Source organism: Haliotis asinina, chromosome 8, assembly GCF_037392515.1.
Source record: "Haliotis asinina isolate JCU_RB_2024 chromosome 8, JCU_Hal_asi_v2, whole genome shotgun sequence".
Lineage (NCBI taxonomy): Eukaryota > Metazoa > Mollusca > Gastropoda > Lepetellida > Haliotidae > Haliotis > Haliotis asinina.
Window position 1 is genome coordinate 21,384,044 of NC_090287.1, and position 14,141 is coordinate 21,398,184.

A 14,141-nucleotide genomic window follows, 5' to 3' on the forward strand; every position below is an offset into this window, starting at 1 on the left:
AAGAGAACCTCAAGTGTCGCATAAATCACTCTGAGATGAGATAGCACAACGACAATGCGCTCACGATCCGTGCACTAACTCGGTTCATTATCTAAATCTGTTTCCATGTGTGCAAATATTGCGACCCTCAATTGTCCATGCTTTGAACAATATCTGTACTGCAACCCCCTTTTGCTAGCCGGTTTGAGTGGCTAAATGATGTGTAACGCTGTAAAATAACCCTGATAACCCCTCCCCTCGTTGACCCATCCCGCCGTTCACAGGGGTACAAGGAATGAGTCACAATAACTTCGTTTCGTTTTGGGACAATACAAATTTTGTTAGAACTCCTTACAAAGCTGATATTAATGATAAATGTTAGTGAACTGCTCACACCCGTCACGCTGTCTGTTTGATAGCGTGACAATGTCCCGTTATGACTTTTCAACGGTGGATTAACCCACATAAGCTGAGCCTGTCTTAATTAAGTCCTTTTTAAATAACCGTTAAGCCAATAAAACGGACAAATGTATTTTTCCTCATCCGCGATGCTCGCTTCGATAATAATGATATTTGTTTTAGCCGATTTCCGAATGGAAATAAATGTTTGCATGAACCAAAATACATTTATTTAGTCGTGGTTGATTCTGGTAGATAAAGTGTTGAAAATTAGCTTGGAGAGTTTAAGACCGGATTCTTTCAATCAACCAATGATGACAAACACATACTTACGGAACTGTGATGACAATGATATCTCCATGCAACAACAGCTACGGTCGACAACGACGACGGTGTCGCTGACTGATGTAGTGTCAAGGCACCGATGTTATTGACAATGATGTTTTTGATGATAATAGTGATGTTAAGTGATGATGATAGTTATATATTGTCTATGATAATAATTATATACCATTCCAAAAAAGTCGGGAATGTTGGAATTAGAAGATTAACAAAATGCAAATGACGAAGCAAAAGAAGAAATTACTGCCATGCTCACAAAATGGAATATCCCCTACTATTTTGAATGGTAAATATATAACCCATATTCGAGTGAAAATTTCTGAAAACGTGTATTGTGAGTACAGTCTTAGTAAAATTCAGGTAGGTATTATTCAGTATAGCAGTATTACGAATAATCCTGAACCTTAAGTTAAGTTACACTGATTGCGTGTACATGATTGTAAATAAAAAGTCAGACATTCGCATTACGTTTTGTATGGCATTAAAATTAAATTAAATTATTACCCCAGAAATTAAAACTCTCAACTTGTCCTTTGCGGATGACGGCGACGGCGACGGCGACGGCGATGATGATGATGGTGATGATGTCCATTTGTAAGTGTCTGATCGTACTAACAAAGGACAATTGCTATCATAATGCAATGAAGTTGATGATGGACATACGAAGTTCAAACACTCCAAACATCAGATGACGATGAAAATACACCGTTAATATCTTTTCCACGCGGCTTAAGATTTATAGAGAAGTGAAATTAAAAATGTTCCCGGGAAAAGGATTTGTGAAAACAGTGCGACATGATATAGGGGATTGACATGGTGCGTTAATGTCTTCGTAATTACAAACATAGACACGCACCATCAATGGTTTTCCTTAAGAGAACACTTTCAATTTTTCACAACTTTCCAGACACAAAAAAACCATACACGTGTTTTTGTCGGCACATGAAACAAACTAATTTTTATGTCCCCAAAAACTAGTTTAATAAAAAGTGTGCCACCCCAGTAAACAGCCGGACCATCATTCACAGCACGCTTGTCACATGATGAAGGGGCAACCTCTCCCTGCTTTCCTCTGTAGTCTTCAGTCATGATGCGAAAATGTTCTTGTGTCCAAAATTGAAAATCTGATTTAATTGTTAATTTCTGTTTTAATCGGCCACCACTGTCCCCAATGCTCGTCCTTACAGCATTGACTCACCTTCTTTCTGTGGGTCCCTTTGAGGGGGGTGGGGATCACATGAAGGGAAGGGGGAGCCTCCTGCATGTGTCATCCCCCGTGACAATGGTTTGCTATTTAGATGTCGTTATAGGCCACGTTCCTTCTGGAGATGTCACGTGACGCCTCGCTAGTATTTTATACATGAAGAGTTGCAATTTGTCATGAATGGTTTTCCGACCCGTTTACAATTGTTCCAACCAAATTGTTCTGTTTAATCCGATTGTGTTTTTTCGATGTTATCTGAATTAACAAATAGTCTTTAGAAATTATGATTAATAAAAGAAAGATATGTAGCTTTAGAAGACTTTGGGAACAAATGGTGATAAGCGACGAAGGCTCAACTGTTCTAGTGTTGCTCAGATGATGTGACCCTGGTGCTAAGCAGTGCCAGATGTTGGGTTCTCTCTGGATGTATGCGTCATACTTAATGCTCAGTACCAGGGCTTCCCTACTAAAAGTTGCCTTTTAACAAGCGTTTGTCATTTAAACACGACAATTAAATATATAGGATCAATACACATTTCCAAAGATTTCTTCCTCAAAAGAACATCATGCACATCGTTCTCTTGAAGCATGTACGTGTATACTGAATTATACTTGTTACAAGTTATATCTTATAAGCTTCTTTGTTCCCTGGTTTACGTTGTCCGTTGAATAACATTGATTTCAAGAATATACATTTCATGGGATTGTTTTGATAGGTTAAGGAAATATACAATCACGGCCCAGAATGAATATTTATGGTAAAGGATTTATGTTTATTTTCAAGCACAGTCACGTTTTAGAAATATGTAGGTTATTTTGATTATATAAATATCAAATATTTTCATCATCTGGGCATCTTGAACTTTTAACAGTTTGCAAATAAGTTTATTTTTGTAGTTCAGTGTGCCAGTGTTATATTATAGATATGCACTTGCAGAAACCTATATTTTGAATACCGCAAAAAGAGGGTTTAGTTAGTGTATTGCATCTGCTGCTGTCGAGCAAGTACTCCGGATAGAAGCAGAGAATGGGTTAATAGCATCATATGTTTTTAAATCTGAGGAAGTGTGATAAACATTAATGGAGTTGTCCGTTGTTCATGATATCAACCACTAATGTGCTTGTTCCGGCTCCAAAATAACAACTATACGTGACGAGGCTTGGAGTGGAGTTTGTGTAGAAAACCAAACATCGTCAGGCATGGATTTAGCGAAGACCAAATAGGCGAAAACGAAAACTAAACCTACAGTCCTATCTCCTGGTTTATGTATGTGTGCCAGTGTAAACGGTGATACTCTGAATGGACGCCACATCACATTGTACCAATGTGGGGAAACGAACCCGGACCTTCCGCTTGACGATCCAACCTTTTAACGACTAACCCACCGCCCCAGTTTCAATTTAAATTTCCATGTCCAGTTCGTCAAAGGCTAAAGTGAACATAACCCTACATGCATTTCACGCGCAAATTTCAACAAAATCCAATGACGGTCGAAATTTGAAAAAAAAGAATCCGGTGTCCAAATCTTCTCTGATGCAAACTGACAAAGGCAAGCTTGCGATGACACATAACAAGCTATGAAATTAATGAAAATAAAAGCATAAGCCTCACTTAAGGACAATTTCTTCTGTTTTGTCCGGCACTGGTCTCAACTCTTACGCTGGCAATAATAATAGCATGGGGATTTCACGATTAGTCCGACGCTGTCACCGAAGTTTCATTTGTCGAAATGGTTTGTAGGCAGGGCGCATCGCCAACTCATGGTCACGGGTTAACATCTGCGAGAGGTTTTTGACAGTAATTGTAAAGTTTCTTCTTCATGTTTTGACCCTCCTATGAAGCTTAATTCAATTGAAAGATTTGAAATTGTGAATTAGCCTGGAGTTTCTGTCATTTTGTAAAAGGAAATACATGTATCGAATGATTAATGCTGGTAAAGAACAATTCAAGGGGTATTCTTGGTAAAAAAAAAATTTAAACAGGATTTTTTCATGATCTTAATATAATTCTTAATAATTTTGAAATTATTATTAAATCCTTCCAATACCAGTGAGCAAATATAACCAAATAATGTGGTTATATATATAGAGTTTTGTATCAAGGCGTGATTGCAACATAGATCCTAATACCGTGAAGATCCATGTTGGAATTGTCTGACAAAATCCCATGCTTGTCGTAAGAGGCCACTAAAGGGATCGGAGGGTAAGGCTTGCTGATTGGCTCCACGCATGTCTTGATGTCCTAACTACGTAGATCAACCAGAAAGTAAATTATTGCACAGAGCGCCGTTTTTAGCTGGAATAACACTGTGTGCGGCAAACACACAATTTATTTTAAAATAACCAAAGCAATAAAGAAAACAAGAAAGACGTATGCAACCCACACAAACAAACAAGCAGTGCACAACAACAACCCCCCCCCAAACAAACAAACAAACAACCACCCCCCAAAAAAACAAAAAAAACAACAACAAAAAAACCCAAAAAAACAAACAACCACCCACCCACCCCCGACACACACACACAAAAAAAACCAACACGAAACAAAGCAAAACATAACAAAACGAAAAAACAAGCAAAAACCCCCCTCCACCATCCCCAAAAGCAAAGCCCCAAAACAAACAAACAACAAAACAAAACAAAACAAACAAAAACTAAAGCAAACAAAAACAACACCAACAAAACAAGCAAACGGTCACGACATTTACTTATGAGAATGCGTCACAAACGAAACAATTACAACGCTAGTCCTGATGTAACCGTTCAAATACCATTTTTCAATTTGCTCCGCCTTCAAATTATTTTTTCTTCTTTTTGGTAATCGACTTTCTCAGTTAATTACTTTCCCAACACAGTGTTAAGCCGAAATCGCACAATAGTCCCGAGAAAGAAGGTTTCAGCACAATAAGTTTATTGTCGTGTGCTCGTGTGGGATTGATTCGGGAAATTTCTCAGAATGAAAACCTCTTTTGCACACTGTTCAGTCAACGAGAAATAATTGAAGGCTTTCTTAAAAATAAACCCACTGTCAGTTATTACAATACTACTGGCCAGCTTTAAGCGTCAAAATGAAGATAGCAAATCACACATAGTATGAAGTTCACTTGACCGCCTCTAAGCTTATCTCGCTATCCCCTCAAACTCTCTTCTTCGCTATGTTAGGCAGATTGATTTGAACACAGTGCAAACATTTGGAAACTATTAGCCGTCGTTCACTTTCCGTTTTTTTGTTCCATTGTTCCGCATGTTTCTTCAATTCGGTTAAAGGTTAATCCATATTTTGGAAACAACCTGCCAACGGCACGGCTACTTACAGCGCACCTGATTGTAATCATGTTTGCGGAACATGACTTTGGGAAAGCGTCGGGATATCGGGACCTGTAGAAATGGGGGTTTGAACCATATCGAAGTTAAGGTTTAAAAATAAACCATTTTGTGTAACAAAAATGTAATTAATGACAATGTGTGTTATTGCATGAATACATACACCAAGATTTACATGCCTCACCATCATCTTCACATCAGTTGTGTTAGTGTCGTCGTCAAACCTCCTAGGTCAGCCGAAAATGCTTTCTCAACATGTGCGATTGTCAACCGAGCTATTTTCTAGTGCACAACGCCCTGACCTTACAATGAAGGTACTTAAGTTACATAAAAAAGTGAAATGTTTCTCGGGCATCGGCACGTCACGTTTATATGTGCTCGTAACAATATTTTGTTGCCGTTTCAACAAAAATCATTTTGAATTGGCCGCGTCCCGATTATCCATTTGACCACTGTAAGAATGGGTGTCTGTAAGAAAGTGTGTCACTGAATCTACAACTCATTAACACGTACTAAACTGCCCAAACTGTATTTCTGAGAGAGAGAAAAGAAATTAAAATATGTTCCTCTCTCGTCACCTTTTTCTAACATTTTTTTAAAAAAGTCCTACCGCCCTCGTCACTTTTGTAACCAAATGTGCCCGAGAAATATTTATATTTTTTTATGCAGTCTTACAGCGGACTAACTTTATGTGAATTAAAGTACTCACAGCGGATTACCTTACATTAAGGGTACTAAAAGCGGGGTGCCTTACGAACAAACTACGTAGGGTACCCACAGCGGACTATGTTACCCTACAAATCTTCACAGCGGACTACCTTACGATGAAAGTACTCACAGCGGACTACCTTACGATGAAAGTACTTACGGCGGACTACCTTACATTGAAAGTACTGACATTGCTCTATCTTACGATGAAAGTAGTTTCAGCAGATTACCTTACGATGAAAGTACTCACAGCGGACTACCTTACGATGAAAGTACTTATGGCGGACTACCTTACATTGAAAGTACTCACATTGCTCTATCTTACGATGAAAGTAGTTTCAGCAGATTACCTTACGATGAAAGTACTCACAGCGGACTACCATACGATGAAAGTACTCATAGCCACCTTACGATGAACGTAGTCACAGCGGACTAACGTATGATGAAAGTACTCATCGCGGACTACCTTACGATGAAAGTACTCACAGCGGACTACCTTGCGACGAAAGTACTCACAGCGGACTACTTTAAGTTTGATATCACTTACGTATAGACTGACTGACTCACTTACTCAAGATGCCCTACATTGCTCTTTAAGCAGTGTCACACTTTTAAGTCCCCTACGTTGTCATTCAACCTGTACCTCTTAATGCTGTGTAAATACTTTTTATCCGTACAATATAGTGTAGATCTAACCCTAGGAAAGGGGTAATTCCGAGTCTTTACTCCAGGACGACAGGCATTTGATCCTCGCTGGATCTCCAAGCATGGTGGCGTCTGATAGCAAGGGGTTTCATTGCCAACATTTCCTCAAGACTGTTTATACAAAGAATTTATTACTCATTTCTCTCCAAGAGGGTCTTCATCAAAGTAATCCGGGGAATTAAAGCCAAACCCAGGCATAAATGCCTCGTGCCGTATCTTCAGATAATTCCACTGACGGACAAATCATTGCCTTCTACTAAACAGGACTGCCAAACCTCGGTACGACCCGTAACCCAATGATAAGACTAATAGAAAACTCGAAAAACCAACGGGCTATTGGAAAGCACTTTGTCATCGATTTTTCTTACAGATCGATATTCCTATTAAGGCTATGACTGTAGGGCTCATTTCAGCATGAGACCGGACAGAAGAATCCTTCAATGCCGATGTTGGAGCTATTAAACAACCACCTGTAGTGCTAGGAATCGATGGATCGGTGCTGAAAATGTCGGCAGCCAAGGAAACTCGACATTTATCAGTCAGAGTAATACATGCACTTCAACGACACTACAATACGGGGACAAAACGCATTCATCTTTAAGGCCAACGGGCTTTGGGGAGAGACACTCTGAGTTTGTAAAAAGTCACAGTAATCCGGCATAAGCCGTTATGAAAGGGAGGACTTTTGTGCAATGAGGACCGTGTCACTTCAAAAGCTCCGTGACAGGGCCGGGCGTGAGTCATACCTCTTCTCCACATATCTCATACGTAACTAATGATGCCGTGTTTGGCCAGGAAAGGAGTTTAATTTGTCTCTTTCAATCCAGTTCTGCACTGTCAACAGATGCTACTGTCCGACACGCACCGATTTCCTCGCGTTTAATACGAGTTGTGTTCTCCAAAGTTGTACTTCGTTTTAACCGTTGGCTTTTAATGTAGTTATTATCACAGAGTGATATCTGGCTCATCTCGAGTAATACAGTGCGGATATTTGACAGCTAAGAAGTGGACAAATCAAATACAATTTCAAACATCAAAAAGCGGCCGCGGAACAACTTGGAAAGGGAATTCGTGTTTTAGACCGAACTTTCTGTGATTATCCGCCGAAGACGTTATCCATCTCTTTTTAAAATCTTGTCGTAACCAAAATGTTTCTTCCTTAACCTGATGATGGTATACCTGAGGGAGTGAGGGAGTGTATGTGATGTCAGTATTGCTAAAAGCTGTGTGATATTAACTCACTCGCTCATTTGTCATCTGTCACGAAGAGCGTATAATGTTTGTTCTCGACTCCTCCAAAAAGGGCTGCTGAAACGACCATAACTCCTATTGATTGATTGGCTGAAACGACCATAACTCCTATTGATTGATTGGCTGAAACGACCATAACTCCCATTGACTGATTGGCTGAAACGACCATAACTCCCATTGACTGATTGGCTGAAACGACCATAACTCCCATTGATTGATTGGCTGAAACGACCATAACTCCCATTGACTGATTGGCTGAAACGACCATAACTCCCATTGACTGATTGGCTGAAACGACCATAACTCCCATTGATTGATTGGCTGAAACGACCATAACTCCCATTGACTGATTGGCTGAAACGACCATAACTCCCATTGACTGATTGATGGAATGAACATATTTGATTCAATTAAGAAACGGATTGGGTAGAAGTTAACCAACGTAAATAAGCCCTGTTCACATAGTTACAACAGTATTACAACAGAGTTCAACAAGAGGCAGACAAAAGGTAAAGATATGTACAGAGAGCTATTTAAATCTTTTAGTGTTATGGATGTAGATATGTACAGATTTAAAAAAAAAACACTGCGATAAACATAGCGCTAAGATCGCAATGTACAACGCGGCTCAGACCTAGCTTTTGGATACAAACGCTATCATATTGAGTTTGATTGAAAAGAAATAATTTCTGTTATTACCATACATACATTGGCTTGTATCCTTGTACGTTATACGACACTGGCAACATCCCTAACAAACATTGTCCCATGTACCTTACTTGTATGGTGTGCGACCCTAACAAACATTGTCCCATGCATCTTACTTGTATGGTGTACGACCCTAACAAACACTGTCCCATGTACCTTACTTGTATGGTGTGCGACCCTAACAAACATTGTCCCATGCATCTTACTTGTAGGGTGTACGACCCTAACAAACATTGTCCCATGCATCTTACTTGTATGGTGTACGACCCAAACAAACATTGTCAACTGCGTCTTACTTGTATGGTGTACGACCCAAACAAACATTGTCCCATGCATCTTACTTGTATGGTGTACGACCCAAACAAACATTGTCCGATGCATCTTACTTGTATGGTGTACGACCCTAACAAGCATTGTCCCATGCATCTTACTTGTATGGTGTGTAATCCTAACAAACATTGTCCCATGCATCTTACTTGTAGGGTGTACGACCCAAACAAACATTGTCCCATGCATCTTACTTGTAAGTTGTACGACCCAAACAAACATTGTCCCATGCATCTTACTTGTATGGTGTACGGCCCTAACAAACATTGTTCCATGCATCTTACTTGTATGGTGTACGACCCAAACAAACATTGTCCGATGCATCTTACTTGTATGGTGTACGACCCAAACAAACATTGTCCCATGCATCTTACTTGTATGGTGTACGACCCAAACAAACATTGTCCGATGCATCTTACTTGTATGGTGTACGACCCAAACAAACATTGTCCAATGCATCTTACTTGTATGGTGTACGACCCTAACAGGCATTGTCCCATGCATCTTACTTGTAGGGTGTACGACCTTAACAAACATTATCCCATGCATCTTACTTGTATGGTGTACGACCCTAACAAACATTGTCCCATGCATCTTACTTGTATTGTGTGCAACCCTAACAAACATTGTCTCATGCATCTTACTTGTATGGTGTACGGCCCAAACAAACATTGTCCCATGCATCTTACTTGTATGGTGTACGACCCTAACAAACATTGTCCAATGCATATTACTTGTATGGTGTACGGCCCTAACAAACATTGTCCCATGCATCTTACTTGTATGGTGTACGACCCAAACAAACATTGTCCGATGCATCTTACTTGTATGGTGTACGACCCAAACAAACATTGTCCCATGCATCTTACTTGTATGGTGTACGACCCAAACAAACATTGTCCGATGCATCTTACTTGTATGGTGTACGACCCAAACAAACATTGTCCAATGCATCTTACTTGTATGGTGTACGACCCTAACAGGCATTGTCCCATGCATCTTACTTGTAGGGTGTACGACCTTAACAAACATTATCCCATGCATCTTACTTGTATGGTGTACGACCCTAACAAACATTGTCCCATGCATCTTACTTGTATTGTGTGCAACCCTAACAAACATTGTCTCATGCATCTTACTTGTATGGTGTACGGCCCAAACAAACATTGTCCCATGCATCTTACTTGTATGGTGTACGACCCTAACAAACATTGTCCAATGCATATTACTTGTATGGTGTACGGCCCTAACAAACATTGTCCCATGCATCTTACTTGTATGGTGTACGACCCAAACAAACATTGTCCCATGCATCTTACTTGTATGGTGTACGACCCTAACAAGCATTGTCCCATGCATCTTACTTGTAAGGTGTACGACCCAAACAAACATTGTCCGATGCATCTTACTTGTATGGTGTACGACCCAAACAAACATTGTCCGATGCATCTTACTTGTATGGTGTACGACCTTAACAAACATTGCCCCATGTAGCCTACTTGTAGGATGTACGACCCTAACAAACATTGTCCCATGCATCTTACTTGAAGGGTGTACGACCCTAACAAACATTGTCCCACGTATCTGACTTGTATGGTGTACGACCCTAACAAACATTGTCCCATGTATCTTACTTGTATGGTGCACGACCCTGACAAACATTGTCCTGTATATGTTGTAGGTTATACAACCCTGATGACGACGTGTGGTCGGAAGTGTCGGAGGGTCTCGCCATGCCCCTAACCCTGACCCAAACAAACATTGTCCTGTATATGTTGTAGGTTATACAACCCTGATGACGACGTGTGGTCGGAAGTGTCGGAGGGTCTCGCCATGCCCCTAACCCTGACCCAAACAAACATTGTCCTGTATATGTTGTAGGTTATACAACCCTGATGACGACGTGTGGTCGGAGGTGTCGGAGGGTCTCGCCATGCCCAAGGAGAGGGAAAAACATAACATGGTGCCGGTCAGTGGCTCCGCGATCTTCATACTTGGAGGTAGGGACATTGCAGCATTGAAGTGTCACATAAATGTAGTTACTGTAGAAGCTGTCATAACCGGCATCTGTCCGATCCGGCAAGTTGTGACCACCGGCATAAAAAATGTCAGTCCCATCTGTGGCTTGTACATTTATTATCCACTCTACAATCCAGCACATTTATTCTCCAGTCCCAGTTAGTGCCGGTTTAGACAGCTACCACTGTATATGGTAATAACGCTCAAAGGGACAACTAATGTTTTAACCATAGTTCGCTTTATGCATTTCGACTGAAACATACAGGAAGTGGTCGGAGAAAAACAATTGTGTAAATCCGTCAGTTCTTTATAAAGGTAGTTTAAGTAATATACACGTACTGGTGTGTTGAATGATCACCAGTGGGTACTTCGTACTACATAAATGAGATGTATGCTTTCTGTTGCGAGTGGAACGATGAGTCACTAGATATAGTTTTAAGGTCACTCTTAGCAATATTCCAGCAATATCACGGTTGGGGGCACCAGAAACGGGCTTGTTGGGAATCAAACCCGGGTGACTTACGAGCGAACACTTTAGCCTGAACCATCGCCCCATGCGCTTACAATGCAAGATGAATGTTCGGTTGTGGATTCATGGATGTTCACGCTATCAACCACTGTTTTCCCTGTTCTGTGAGTCTGGTGTGTAGGTGGTGTGAACTGTTCAGAGTGAAGCGTTAAGTTATGGTCCTGTTCTGACTTCAGGACGTAGTTTCGACCATGAGACGTTTATGGAGAAAGACGAGGGCTCGGTCTGCCAATACAGCCTGATCCAAGAACCGGACGCACGCCGAGGACCACCCTGGGAGCTCAGCCACGCCCCTCTCCCCCACACCAGGACGTATGCTGGAGCCGTAGCACTTGGTAAGGTGTACGCACTTAGTTGGAGAAATTTCACCACACACACTTTAAGACTTGTAGTCAAAGCCTCAGTGAAAGGAATGCTATAGAAAACTGCTCCTGTTTGTGAAACTGTCCTAAGTCAATATAAAAGAATGGGGTTTACAGTCATTTTAGTGATTTCCTTCAACAAATATTTGTTCGTTGTTTGTGTCAGTTAAGCTAGCATCAAACACAACTGTATATACATTTCTTATGTCGTTACTTTTTAACGCCGTGTAGTTGGGATATTGCTGAGTGCGGCGTAAAAATAAACTCACTAACAAATGGAGTACTGATGGCGTTTAATTTATATCCTCTCACTTATCTATTGGCTAGCGATCCTATCTTGATGGTGAATGTAAAACTGTGAACGCTACGAAACCAACATTTTGGTTATTATTAAATCTTTTCCTATTTGGAAATCGAAACTTCTAATGATATATACCCGTCTAAACACGGGGTTTGCTTAGCGGATTTGACACTTTGGAGAAACTGCACTCATTAAAACATCTATCTATTTAAGTAGCCAGTAATACATTTAGTCTGAAGGGACGATCCGAAAGATCCTTGTTAGAACTGGTATGGGCACCAAACCATGATTGTCGCAATGGGCGACAAACGTCATCAGGCGGTCAGGGTCGCTGACCTGGGTGATACATGTCATCGTACCTCACGTGCCTATATCGCGATGCTCATGATGTTGATGGTACTTGGATTGTCTGGCCCAGATTCGAATATTTACAGACCACCGCCATATAGCTGGAATATTGCTGACTGCGACTTTAAACAAACAAACAAACAAACAAACAAACAAACTGAATTGAGTTGCTGACGTTTATTTTCAGATAAGAACATCTGGGTATTTGGGGGCTTCAGTCACTCAGCAGCCAGCCAAGTTTCCCGGGTGGCCGTATACGACACGCTCTCACGACGATGGCACGAGACGTTCTCGCTTCCTCCTGGCAACTTCACCAACGTGGAACTCTGTCGTCTCAGCATTCCTGTGCACAATACGAGCTTCACCTTCCTCGACAAGTACATCTGTAACAAATGGGTGCTTTGGTGACGTCATTTCCTGAAACCAATTACCCAGGCACATCGATGAGAAACCCGGATGTGTGACTGACGGATGTATGACCTGGTTCGTGGTGATAACAACATTAATGTTTCAGGGAAATGAAGTTAGCGAAATGTACAATACAACTGTTCTCTATGTACATTATTGGCGTTGCTTAAAGTAGTCATCGATGTTTCATTTCAGATGCTGCGTTTTCCTCTACGACGTTGGTTTTATGCGATTTTGTCAGAGTAAATGTTTTTGTTACATATGACGTTTAACCGCAGATATGAAACATCACTGTCAGGGGCGACATGTTTCTGGGGATTCTTTGGAGAAGATGTTTCAAGTTGGATGTATGCCGATAAAGAACGAAATGGGAACTATTAAACCTTTGGTGTAGTATTTAGTGTAACAGTATGTAATACTTCATTAGAAAACGATGTATACTTTGGCAATGTAAGGAATACGTCACACGGTATTTTCACAGTCAGTATAATTTAAAATAATACATGATAAGAGCATTTGCATCAAACAGCTATAGTTAGCTGACTGATAAATGTGTTCCATCGGTATACAAAAGATGTAAGAACTTGTTTCTCGTTAGCAGGTGAAAAGTTGGGAGTATATGACAGCTATATGCCACTTGTAACAAGAGGTATCAAAACATTGAACAAGAAGTGTTTTTAGGTGTAGTGTCACTTCAGGGAGGGTAATATTGAAAGCATTCTGTGATAAATTTAGTTCATTTCGGGTGCTATATTTTAGACTTAATCCGAAATCCTTGGCGCATTTGGTACAAGCAGTGCGGTGCAAAATTACGTTGTTGAATGCTGTTCACACGATTACAGGGACCGTGGGTGGACGTTGTTGAATGCTGTTCACACGATTACAGGGACCGTGGGTGGACGTTGTTGAATGCTGTTCACACGATTACAAGGACCGTGGGTGGACGTTGTTGAATGCTGTTCACACGATTACAGGGACCGTGGGGTAGACTAATGGTTAAAGTTTTCGCTCGTCACGCCGAAGACCCGGGTTCGATTTCCCTCGAGTACAATGTGCTAGGTCCAGTTTTGGTTTTATATTGATGGAATATTGCTAAAAACGGCGTATAAAACAGACACCCACCCACACGATTACAAGGAAACGCGCGTTTTTGTGAACAGCTGCTGTACCAATATGTGACATGTTAACAGTATACCCCGGTATTGTAAATAAAGTTTGTTTTATGCT

The 14,141-nt window shown here is 40.8% G+C and overlaps 1 protein-coding gene across 2 annotated transcripts in view; it reads left to right on the forward strand.

The window, feature by feature from the left end:
• LOC137293560 (kelch-like protein 14) overlaps positions 1–14,141 on the forward strand; it is a 70,523-nt gene extending 56,382 nt beyond the window's left edge. The window contains exons 4-6 of one of the 2 annotated variants that reach the window (XM_067824186.1): positions 10,829–10,947; positions 11,672–11,830; positions 12,694–14,141. In XM_067824186.1, the coding sequence (XP_067680287.1) occupies positions 10,829–10,947; positions 11,672–11,830; positions 12,694–12,914 (499 nt within the window). In that variant the 3' untranslated portion in view covers positions 12,915–14,141. Of the gene's footprint in view, positions 1–10,828; positions 10,948–11,671; positions 11,836–12,693 lie in introns of both variants that reach the window. The other variant, XM_067824187.1, reaches the window with a different exon arrangement.